At 38.1% G+C, this 12,015-nt stretch overlaps 1 protein-coding gene across 5 annotated transcripts in view; it reads right to left on the reverse strand.

Moving 5' to 3' along the window:
* The window catches only part of SUGCT (succinyl-CoA:glutarate-CoA transferase), a 698,665-nt gene that overhangs the window by 61,002 nt on the left and 625,648 nt on the right, over positions 1-12,015 (reverse strand). For 2 of the 5 annotated variants that reach the window (XM_057504387.1, XM_036918915.2), the window contains exon 14: positions 2,880-3,002. The exons of the other annotated variants lie outside the window; for them this stretch is intronic. In XM_057504387.1, coding sequence (XP_057360370.1) covers positions 2,911-3,002 — 92 coding nt within the window. In that variant the 3' untranslated portion in view covers positions 2,880-2,910. The remainder of the gene's footprint in view (positions 1-2,879; positions 3,003-12,015) is intronic. 5 annotated transcript variants of the gene reach the window in all.

The following is a 12,015-nucleotide window of genomic DNA, read 5'->3' on the forward strand; positions in this document are numbered from 1 at the left end:
CTCTGAATTGTTTGGGGAGTGCTGGCACTAATTTAGACCCCAAGCTCCAAGACTTGCTGGATCAGAAAGTTCTGGGGGACAGGATGGGGAGCAAAATTAATGAATTCCTCAGGTGATGTATATGCATGGGAAATATGAGGACCAAGGATTCTAATCCTTTGTGTTCCGTCCAGAAGAGTGTTCACAAACTTTTGATATTTATCCCCTTCCTTACACCTGTCTTCCCTTTCTACCTCTAAGTATTCCAAATGAGCCTCTGCTCCCTGGGCTCCCTGGGGACAGACTGATCTGGTTCACATGATGTCCATTGTCTATCACCACCGCACGACTGCTCTGGACCAGCGTGACACGGTGATTCAACCTGAAGCCAGCCAGTCACCACTTGCTGGCTTTGGGACTCAGCTAAACTTCCTAAAGATCTCTGTCTCAGTTTTGTCATCCAGCAAATAGTAGTAATAGCACCTACCCCATGGGCTAGTGTAAGGATTCTATGATTAAATTAATTAATGTTTGTAAGGTGCTTATTAAAATAATGCCTGGAATATAGGAAATGACACTGTAATTGTGGCCACCATAAATTTAGAGCACTGTAGCTTCAAGTTCTGTACATAATAGAGAAGCCTCTGTATATCTTTTATACCTTCCTAGGTAGAGAAACTTGGGTTTATGGTGAGCAGTGACAGAGAAAATAGAAACCTTGTTTCTGTGGTATCCAGCATGAACAGCAAAGACCTTAAAAGGTCCCAAGTACAACTCCCCAGCCCATCCCAGGTCTGCCCCTGACCACAGCCACTCTCAGACAAGGCTACCCCATTGCCCCAGGCAGGGACCACCAGAGGGAGCCTCCCTGAGCAGTGCGGCACCCATCCTATGTGAAGAGAAGAGAGCTGAGCCCTGCCTTTTGGCTGGGTAAGCAAGAATGAATCTTTGGGCATTCACGACAATGACTCTTGAATGTCAGAAATGAAAACAAATGTTTGCCTGGAGCACAGAGTCATTTTCCAGGCCCAGAGTTACTGGAGCCACCATATCACTTGTGCTGGGAAAGAATTTTCCTTTCTACAAAAAGATTCTGAATAAAATCTTGCTGATTTTCAGGAAGAGAGCCCTTCTGAAATTGGTCACCTGTCTTGGTCTGTGACAGGCTTGCTACGATGATGACTTTTTTCCCGGCAGGTATTTACCATTTTGCTTGTTTCACAAACTTCCTTCACCACATTTTCCAGACTGGTGCCAAGGGTAGGGCTTCTGAAAAATTAATAAATCTACTGCCATAATCCTCCCTGCTTCAACTGACAAATTTAATAAACGACAGGATGCAAAGCCCAGACTTCCTAATGGGATTGCTTGCTTGCTTGCTTTTTTTATTTTTTTTTTGTCTTTTGACAAGTTTTACAGAGTAGCACTTCTGAGACGTGGTCAAGGGCTGTAAACCTAATCCTTAGCAATTTCCTCCTTAGCTCAAATAACCTAAATATTTTATGAACAGTAAAGGGTTTCACATGTCAACCATTAACCAACCAACCCTTGCCTATCCCTTTACTCTGTCTTTTCTTCTGGTTGTTTGGGTAATTTGCTTTATAAAAAACATACTTCCGTCAATTTTTCAAACAAAACATACAGGATATTTTTAATATGCTTTCTTCAGAAGGTCTCAAAAGTAGCATGCTATTCCTAAGCAAAACTATCAAAATTTTGCAATAACCTCAATGTTCATTTAAAAAAAAATCGTGTTGGTTTGAGTGTGTGGATAAATAAGAGGACCAATGTTAGCGGGTGCAAAGGGCCTCCCAGTGCACAGGAAGGAGGGGTTGGCTCCAGGCTCCACTCATGGGAGAGGCATGGGAGAAGTCTGTCAGGGCTTTCAGATGTGAGTGGAGATGTGCTAGGGCCCAGAATCCATTCTGCCTCAAAGAAGTCCCTTTGCCCAAAGTGGCTATGAGTTTCCTCAGCCTCCAACAAAACAAAGCTGTTCATCCATGGATGAATCTTCCTCTACAGTCCCCTACAATCTTCCTCTAGCAAAGATCTGCAGGTATTTACAGTGGTGTAGGATGGTTCACCTCACAGTAAGGAAAGAAGTTATTGTGTACTTGTGAACCAACAATTTTGAGGTAGAGTCCATCCAACAAAAAAGAGAGAAAGGAATCAACATTTATTATGAGTGCTAACTATGGTAGCCAGTATTTCAGGATCTTAGGCGTTTTATGTCCTTGGACCCTTATGATAATTATGGGAGATAATTTCCTACACTTCAGGGTAAGGATTATGTTGTTCAGAGAGGTTAAGGAGCATGCAGAAGGCATGAAGGACACAGAAAAAATAAGTGGTGGTACTTGAACCTTAGAGCATTAAAGAAAACAAGATATTTTCATTCAAAATCCAAGACACCAGTATACTTTGAAATACCACCCAGTAGCACTAGGATACACTGAAGTGGGTCGAAGTTCACTTCTTATCTTGATTAAAGCTACATCAGCGAGCAATGAATTCTATTTTCTGCAACTATTAACTCAAAAACATTTCCTATATCTTTTCAACATTTTGATGTTCTAACTTAGCAATCTAAAACACCACTTTTGCTTTTATTTATATTTATTCATCTATACAGTTCTCAAAATATCTCACAAAAATGCACCATAAAAAAATGACAGAATTTGAATCAAAGAGGCCAGAGTCATTTCTTTGTCATAACCAATTAATCTTAGCACAATCATTCATCCAAAATATGCATTTATTGATCCAGGCCTTATGCAAGGGGCTGGGAACAAAATATAAGTGAAATTTGGGTCTGCACTCAAGAAGGTATCTGGGTAAAGGGAAATACATAATAGCAAAGTAGTATTATGACATAGTGTGATAAATGCTAGGAAATGTACCAGCATGGGGGTGTAGAGCAGCTTGGAGAATCTATGTGTGGCAGAGGATTCCATCAAGTTGCTGATCTTTATATTCTGTAGGAGGGATTAGAGCTCTCCTGGTGGACATGACAGGGGTGCACACTTCAAGCAGAGGAAATGACATGAAACCATGAAACTGTATGATACTGCAAATATGTCTGAGTAGCTAACACATAAAGACATGAGTTTAGGAGTTAGGGAATGGATGGGGTCCCAGTTGTGGAGTCTTTGTATTCCAAGCTACAGAAGTTGGATTCTAGCCTGTATGCAAAGGCCATACAGGGTGTGTGAGTCTAATACTGACAGGCCCCAAATCCTAAAAGCACCCATCCCTTGCATTGCCCCTCCTAAGCAAAGCAGCCCCTGCCCATTCCTTTTGGGTTCCATGCTTTTGCTCATGTGATCCTATAAGCCCGACAATAGTCAACTGGGCTCAGAATCAGTGCCTGACCCAAATAATGGACATGAAAAAGCTCATTGGCCTATAAGGTGGATAGGATGGTGAATTTAGGAATGAAGAGGAAGGGATACATTTGAGAGGTATACATGTATTGGAACTGAGGGTTCTTTTGGCCAGAAGGATGCGTAGGATGAGGAAGAAGCAGCCTAGGGTTGAATGTAAGTTTCCAGCTATGGAAACTGATGGGGCCAATAATTCAGAGAGTAAATAAAAGAGGAGGAAAGGACTTCAGAGGCTAGAGAACCAGTGTAGTCTGAGAGATTCTGAGTTGGGAACTGGAATAACTGAGCTGTGTAATGTGAAGAGAGTAGCACATTTTCCAAAGGAAAGATTGGTTTATAAGGACCTGCCTCAGATGCAGTTTTTTGTGTGAAGTAAAAAATAAAACTTGAGCTATTATTGTAACTATGAAGTGCTGTGTTCTTCAAGTTAAATACTGATAACAAAGGTCATTTTTATGGTTTAAAAAATGAATTCATGTTGTACTAGTTCACAAACCGTAACCTAAGATGCATGGAATTGAACTGTGCATCATCTACTCTCCTCATATCCATTAGACATGTGAAAAGTTATCACAATGCTGAAATGAGCCCCTTGGGTATGCCCAGATTGAGGAAACCTGGTCATGACCACTAGAAAATGCTTTTTCAGAAATGTCCTGATCCATTAACTACTTTGTTCATAAGCAGTCAACTCTAACTCTACCCTGCCTTGCTCTTTGGACATTCAGCAACCAGGTTGCCCCTGACTTGTCCCCAGGGACCAGCCAGAGGCTTATCCATTGCTGACCTCCACTCACCATCATCCTCTTTTTCAGCACTGTGCTCATGCCCATACCACTAGGGTTACCAGTTGGCCCCAGAATTTCACTGGTTTAGATTCATGTTGTAAAATCAAACCCTATTTCAAAAATGGCAGAGATAAGAAATGCCATAACCTATAGCCATACCTCTGGCAAGACAGCTTAGTAATTAAGACCAGGGATGTGGTGGCAGAAGAAAATTGGGTTCATACTCCCAATCTGTCACTTATGATGTAAGAGATAGAACAAGTTACTTTAGCTTGTTAGCACTCTAAGTGTCATCTGTAAAACAGAGATGATAATAGACACTGCCTCCTGGCTTTGAGATACAAAAATAATATAAAATAATACGTGTCCAGTACTTAACCTGGTGCTTAACAGGGAATAAAAATTCAATACTTCTTCTTCCTTTTCTCTTCTGTTTTCTCATTATTATGAACTCTCCATAATATGCCTCTTGTTAGTGCAAATTCTACCAAGTTGCCATCTTACAAAGCACCATCTCAGAAATGCTTAGGTCACACGTTAGCCTTCAATTAGAAATTCTCTCCTTAAATAATCTCTAATGTTCTCATCCCCTTTGTATATCTCTGCATATATTTACTTGTTTTCAAAGATTGATGACTAAATGGGACACCAACCCTTGGATTCTGAACCCGATATTCACCCTTGCTGTCCTATTTCAGCGCTATTAGACATCGTTAACTGATTACCTAGTAGACTTAAGGCTCTGTGCTTTTTCCCTGAAAAGCATCTGTTGCACACAGACAAACAGAAAAGGAAATTCTAAAAGGAAAGGACTTGGAGATCTAGGCTCCAAAAAGGTTCTTATAAACAACTGAGAGTATTAAAAAAAAAAAAAAAGAAAGAAAGAAACATTTAAAAGAGGTCAAAAGAGTACCTGGACAGAACTCTTCATTTATATCGTTTCAAGTAAAATATCACATATTCAAAATGTTCCTATTAATTTTCATAAGCTGCACTCACTCCGCATGTTTGACTATTTCACTTCATAACTTTTTGGCACAAAAATGTAAATAACATTGCACTTCACCTTCCCAGGTTCCCACAGTCCACTTTCTGGGTAATGGGGGAAGAATATACTAACAGAAACTGCACATTCTGCTAGTTGAAATCCAAAAGTAGTTTTTAAAAAAGTTTGCTGTCACAACTTGTTCTTGGGAATTTGTTCTCTGCCAACTAAAAACTATGACTTTCAGGAGAGTGCAAACCTTTCAAAAATCAGAGATTACTGTATCTCCACATTGATTTGTGTTGAAGCCCTATGAATACATCGATTTTCTACTTCAGTTCAAGATCTGGAACCTCTGCTTTTCTGCTTCAGATTTTATTTTCCTTGAAGAACTTCTGGAGCATTCCCATTTAACTGTTCTTGGGAGAGAAGTCAACTTTCATTTAGTGTAAGAAGGTGGGCTCCATACACATTTCATTTTGCAGATGGGGCACCACTGGAACTAGTTTTACAAGGAGCTATTTGTACGATGTGTCATTGTGATGATAAAGAGGAAGAGAGAGTTAGAACTCAGTTTCCAGTCTTGGATCTGCTGCTAACTGTCATCATGGCCACAGGGAATTCATTTTTAGATCAATGCCAGCTTTCCTCAAGTGTACCTCAGGGAAGGGTACCTGTCTTGAGTTATCATCCCACTCTCAAAGATATACAGGTATATTGCTCACCACAGAATTTCTTCAACAAGAGAATCTGCAATTTTGTTTAACCTAGTGTTTCCTAAGCTTATTGACCATGTAAACTATAAATTAGTGTTGTGTGGAACTCACACTGGGAAGTGCTACTCTAAGTTGATGTTTACTCTTAGAACAAAAAATAGGACGGTATTGGAAAAGATGTACATTAAGATCCCTATAAACTTCCATATCGTTTGATTATTCAAAATGTCTGTAGCATGAAATGAGAATTGGAGAATTAAAATTCTTTATTAGTTAATTTTTTAGAAGAACGTGGAACTTCTGTTTATGGAAATACAGTAGATCAACTATTATGAAAAATCCTCTTGGTCCAAGACATTTAAAAATGTTAGGATATATTTTGAAAATATTTTAAATATATGGTGGAGTTAACAAGAAAGTAAAAGAAATCTTTGGGTGGTGGTGAGTGCTGGGAGGAGGTTGGGAGGACCCAACAGACCTAGAAAATCACAAAAATCTAATTAAGTGCATCCTGAAGCCAGCAGCTGCCACGAGAGCATCTATCAATGTTTAAAAGCTTACAGTTACGGTATAAATGACTACATGGAAATTAGAAGACATAGCCTAAGAGTTGTACAAAAAAAGAAGTCATATTTGAGATTCTCTCCACAATGTGGAGACCCCCCCCAAAAAATGTTATAACCTCAGTGATACAGTAAACTGGAAATAAAATCCACCTCCCATGGCACAATGATGAGAAAAATTCTATGTCTCACTCTGATTTGAGTGAAGATTGGTAAAATAATTTCCTTGAGAATATATAACCACAAGTTAGTCCTCATACAGGTGTAGAACTCTAATTTATACCATTTTGGTGGTCACAAAATCTCTAAGGTGAAACGTAAAGAGTCATTAGGTTTGAAGTGTCATAGATGTTCAAAGTGTCCATAGACACAAAGGAATGCACTCTCAATGTAAGCCTCAAAAAATTCTGACAGATAAAGGTTCAATGAATGTAATACATGTAATAAAGCATACCTGGAAATAAGCCACCATGAAATAGAGCAAAACAAAGAATGAGATATCCAAATATTTCAGATATTAGATGATCAGATCCAACATATAAGTATATTCAAAGAAACAAAAGGAGGAATAAAAGTTAAAAGAAAAAATTGAAGTCTGGAAAAATAATTAGAAATACTTGAAAGCATAGCTTTTAGAAATGAAAACAAAATCATTAAATTAAAAACTCAATGAAAAGAGTAGACATCAGATTAGCCACAGCTGAAGAGACATTCAATCAACTGCAAATGGAACTGGAGATGCTACTCAGCATGCAACAGAAGGAGCAAAGAGTTAAAAAATATGGAAGAGAAGTGGAAAGATACGAAAGATAACATTTTAAGTTTGACACATATCTAACTGGAATCCCAGAAGGAGAAAATAGAGTCAACATTTGACGAACTTTCCAGTCTTGATGAAAGACATGAATTCTCAGATTCAGGAGGACTAACAAATTCCAAGTCAATAAAAAGTATCAATAAATCTATTCCCAGACACATCTCAGTAAAATTGAAATTGGGAGAAAATGTATCCAAGAGAAAAGTTTATATTGAGCAATAGAAAGAGAAGGAGAGAAGATTATCCACAAATGAACAAAATTAGTTAGAAAACTGAGACTTCAATAGCAAAAATGAAGCCAGAGGTATAGATGTCACTACTCAATGCAAATTGTCTCACTAATAGTCTATCATTATGGAAACAAAGAAAAAAGGATCAAAAGCTAATCAATTAAGTGACTAACTAGAGAAAAGATATCATTAACCTTAAAGGTAGAGCCATCATTAATCATTTCTGAACTGAAGTCTCCAGGGAAGGGGGTAGTGAGCTTGCTGCCTATTTACCACATCGAAGATGCCACTGTTACTTCACATTTTTGTTGCCACCCCCACCCGCTAACCTCTTCTATAAACTCAGAAATGTGTACTGTGATTACTTAACAAGAAATTCCACCTTAGGGCCAAATTTATGAGTATAATCCAGACAAATGTAGCAACTCAGAAAATCTAATTATGGCTTTAAAAAAAATCAGTTTAAAAAGGCACATCTGAATGTTGTATGGAGATAGAGTCTAAAACAGTGGTTCCCAAACATGGCCGTGCATTAGAATCACCTGGGGAGTGTTTTTAAAAATGTGAATAGTTATACTATACCCAAGCTACTGAATCAGCATCTCAAGAACAGGAATCTGTCCTTTTGAAAAACTCTCTATGTGATTTTTATACACTGACATATTTGGGTATTATTGGTCTAAGGGCATTCCAACTAGATCTAGCCTTGTGCTTCAAAGACCCAGAACTTGGTTCTTCTCATCTCTCAGTACCATGAAAGCTGAAACCCTCAAAATCAAACTGACTTTAAGACTAAAATGGAAAACAGAATGCCACTCCTTAATGTATATAGCTGTCACATGAAGCACAAATATTCATGTTTCCATGATTACCTCTTCTTGACCAATAGTCAGCTACATGGAAAAATAATTGCAAGAAGAGACTTCAACAATTTGTATCAGCAGCCATTGTCACATGGACCAAATAGCTACATTAAATCAAGTATAATCCATCAGTGTATCATCTTCTTGGGAATTAATAGGTTGCTGGTGAACATGGAATCAGAATAAGGGGCATTAGATATACTGAAGATCCATTGACATACCCTTGCCACCATAGGGATGGTTTTAACGCGAGACTAGAATATGCAGGGCCGTTGACAGCAACCAGCCCTGTGGATGAGGTCGTGAGGAGCCTCCTGATGATGGGGCTGACAGTACTTGGATGGGACTGGGATGTGCACAGATGACACTGCCTCTGTAAAACTCCTTGGCTAACCACCCTAGCCCTGTTTCAGATTAAAACTTTTTAAATATACACTGTTCCTTTCTATTCTAAGATACAAGCACATGCTCATATTTCCAAAGTCAAGATGTATCTTAAGACAGATGTAAAGATTTAATGTGACATTTTTAAAATTAAATCAACGCAGCCTCAGCCACCAGATAGGAACTCTTTCTTCCATTACAATTACAAAATTTCTGTGGTGATGCCTCATATTTACTTACCTTAGGTCAAGCTTTGACCAGCCAATTATGGCCAAAGGGGCAAAATGGTTGTTCATGAACTCCGTGTGCAGGAGGAGTTCCCCAGAAAAAAGGGAAGCAAGGCCAAAAAAAGAGGGAAATCAGACAGATGTGTGTAAGGCCAAAGAGCTGCTATATTCATAGTAATTCTTGATTAATTCCAAAGGGAGCGTCTGTCAGAAACAAACCAGTTTGTTAAAGTAACATGTTTATAAGAGCAGGATGGCAGCCCAGGTAAGATCTTAAATACATATTTTTGGATTGTTTTAACAGTAAAAATTTGGACAGAGGTAAGACAAAATATAAATCCAGGAATAATATTTCCATTTTTTATTCCTTCCTGCCTTTATTAAACACTGGCCTTGATTGCAAAACCTTGCCAACCATTCTACTGTTTGTTTACATGGGGCCTATGGAAACAGAAATAAGCAATTTATTCCTTCAAACTACCATCTTGCTCTTAAAAGTCTAACGTGCAACATTATGCTTAGTCTTGCAAGCATACCAATTTGACCCAATTAGCAAGCCTTACAGACCTCTGATCATGAAAGCAAATCCACAAAAAATATCCAGCATTAAACCGGCAGTTCCTGGAATCTCAGATCAGTTAGAAAGCTGGTTAAACAAAATAGCAAGTGAAAACATTCTCTGATTTTTAATTATTTTGTTCCCATCGTTAAGCAAAAACATTTGTCTACATTGTGTGGACAGGAAAGAGTTACAAAGAAAAATGTTTACCGTAATAGTTATTTGATGAAGACAAACTTATGTTACACTAATTTTAATCCAGTGGTCTTACCTTCATCATAACAACTTTACTTTCTTAATTGAAAAGGAAAAAGATACATTTTATGTAAACAGCAAATGCATTTTCTGTCAAATATAATTAATGTCTGATAAATAAAGTTTACAAATTTTGTAAAAGGAAAGATTGTTGTTTGGCTTTTGAACAGTCTTAGCAAAATAGCTTTCTGTGCTCTTTTGACATCTGTTAGCTCCTCCATATCCTTGAAGCATTAAGTGTATTATGCTTTCAGCTGGAAGCAAATAAGAACAAATCTCGCCACCTCATTTTATAAATCCTTTCAATCATTTGTAGTATTCTTTGACTAGCAAATAAAAGGAATGCACCAAAAACGGCAGTTTAACTCATTGTGTACAGATGGAAATAATGAACATCAGTCATTGTCTAAGGACAGAATACAATATTATATCCAAAATGGATCACCCCAAAAAATTCATTCATTGCTTTATAAGTTAAAGTGTTCCTTAAAAAATCACCAATAATAACACAAATTTCTATTTTTCCAAGGTAAAGTGATCAGAGTTTAAATGATTATGGAGACATAAGTAAACATTTGGTGACAATATTTTTAAATTACTTCCCTATTGCTTTGAAATTAATTTTATTTGCCTGCAAATAATTTCTATAATCCATTCCTGTTATTCTATTATCCACTAGAATCATTCTTTAAATCTTAATTAGAACTTCAGAGAAAGGGTATCTTAATAAAACTCTCCTCCTTGTTGTCGGCTCACTGTTATTTTTTTCATGCTAACATATATGTACATATAAAATTTGTACTACAGCAGTGAAAATTCAGTGATGGAGAAATCTGTGAAACATTTTTATCTTCTTCATATATGTACAAATTTTGATTTAAGGCAATCTATGTGATCAACTGTTTCAGACCTTGAATTTTCCTTCTAGCATGTACTAGTCAAGGGAAGTTGAGCACATTTGTTAATCTCTCTGGGCTTCCTTCTTTATTCACTTCTTAGATGTGGTAATCGCATTCATCACATTGAGTTTTATGAGGATTAGATGAGTTGATGAGCAAAAAACCTAGAATAGTGCTTTGAAAACAAAGTAAGTCCACAATAAAAATCAGCTTCTTTCCATATTTTAATCCATAGATGATAATGTAAAACAGGCTTTTCTCTTTAGGGTTCTCTATTTCTTGGGGCCTTTTAAGAAGCAACCTAACTCAACAAAGTCCTGGTAGATCTAGGTGATCAAACCATATCACCAGGACCCTAACTCTCATTGTATCTTCTTTCCTTTCTCTTGACTCACCTCAAGGAGACACCCAACAAGTGGTATCAAATATGGCAACTGAGAGCCTCTGCTTACATTCTAACAGTTGAGCAAATCCAGCTGAGAAAGAGGTACCTTTCTCAATAATTCCAGCAAGAATTACAGAATTTTCTCATTATCTTGAACTGGTTATGTGCCTAATCCTGCACTAAACTCTGGCTAGGAAAATGCAATAAATAAAGTCATGTTTCCATAGTTTAGGTTGAAGTGATAGTGTGGGTTAGAGTTAAAATTTGGCTTTAGGCTGAGGAATGGCATGAGAATTAGGTTAATGGTTATGATTCCATGAGAATGAAGGTGAGGGTGAGGTTTAGGGACTAATGGATAGGATTAGGGTTAGGGTTAGCAATATATGTAGGGTGAGGATATGGTTACGGAGAGAGTTAGGTTTAGGGTTCAGTGTCAGTGTTTGGGTTAGGTGTAGGGACTGGGTTATGGTTAGGTGTGGGTAAAGGTGAGTATGAGGGTGAGGGGTGAGGGTGAGGGGTGAGAGGGTTAGTGTTAGGTTTTGGGTTAGGTGTATGGGGAGGATAGGGTTATGGTCAGAGTTAGGGTCTGGCTTTAATGTCAGGTAAGTGGGAGGTTGAGATTTAGGGTTATGGTGAGGTGTGGGTGACGATGAGGGGTGGTACAGGTAGGGTAAGGGTTAGGGTTAGGTGTAGGATTAGGTTTTGGATGAAGTTATGGTGTGGGTTAGAGTTAGGACTGGGTGATGGTTAGGTGGGGGTGAGGGGTTAGGGTGCATGGTAGCAGCCCTACCTGAACTCTTATGAGGAAGAAAAGACAGGATAGGGCCAAGTGGATAGTACAAGTTAAGACAAACTTGAGAAACGTTTGAACTTTAAATGTATGCCCTAGCCCACACAGAGATCCATCTGAAGAGAATGGAGACTTTATAGGCTCAACATGTACTATCACTTCCATGTGATCCTACTATATAGTTCTATTTCT

The sequence above is a fragment of the Manis pentadactyla genome, chromosome 7 (genome assembly GCF_030020395.1).
Source record: "Manis pentadactyla isolate mManPen7 chromosome 7, mManPen7.hap1, whole genome shotgun sequence".
NCBI lineage: Eukaryota > Metazoa > Chordata > Mammalia > Pholidota > Manidae > Manis > Manis pentadactyla.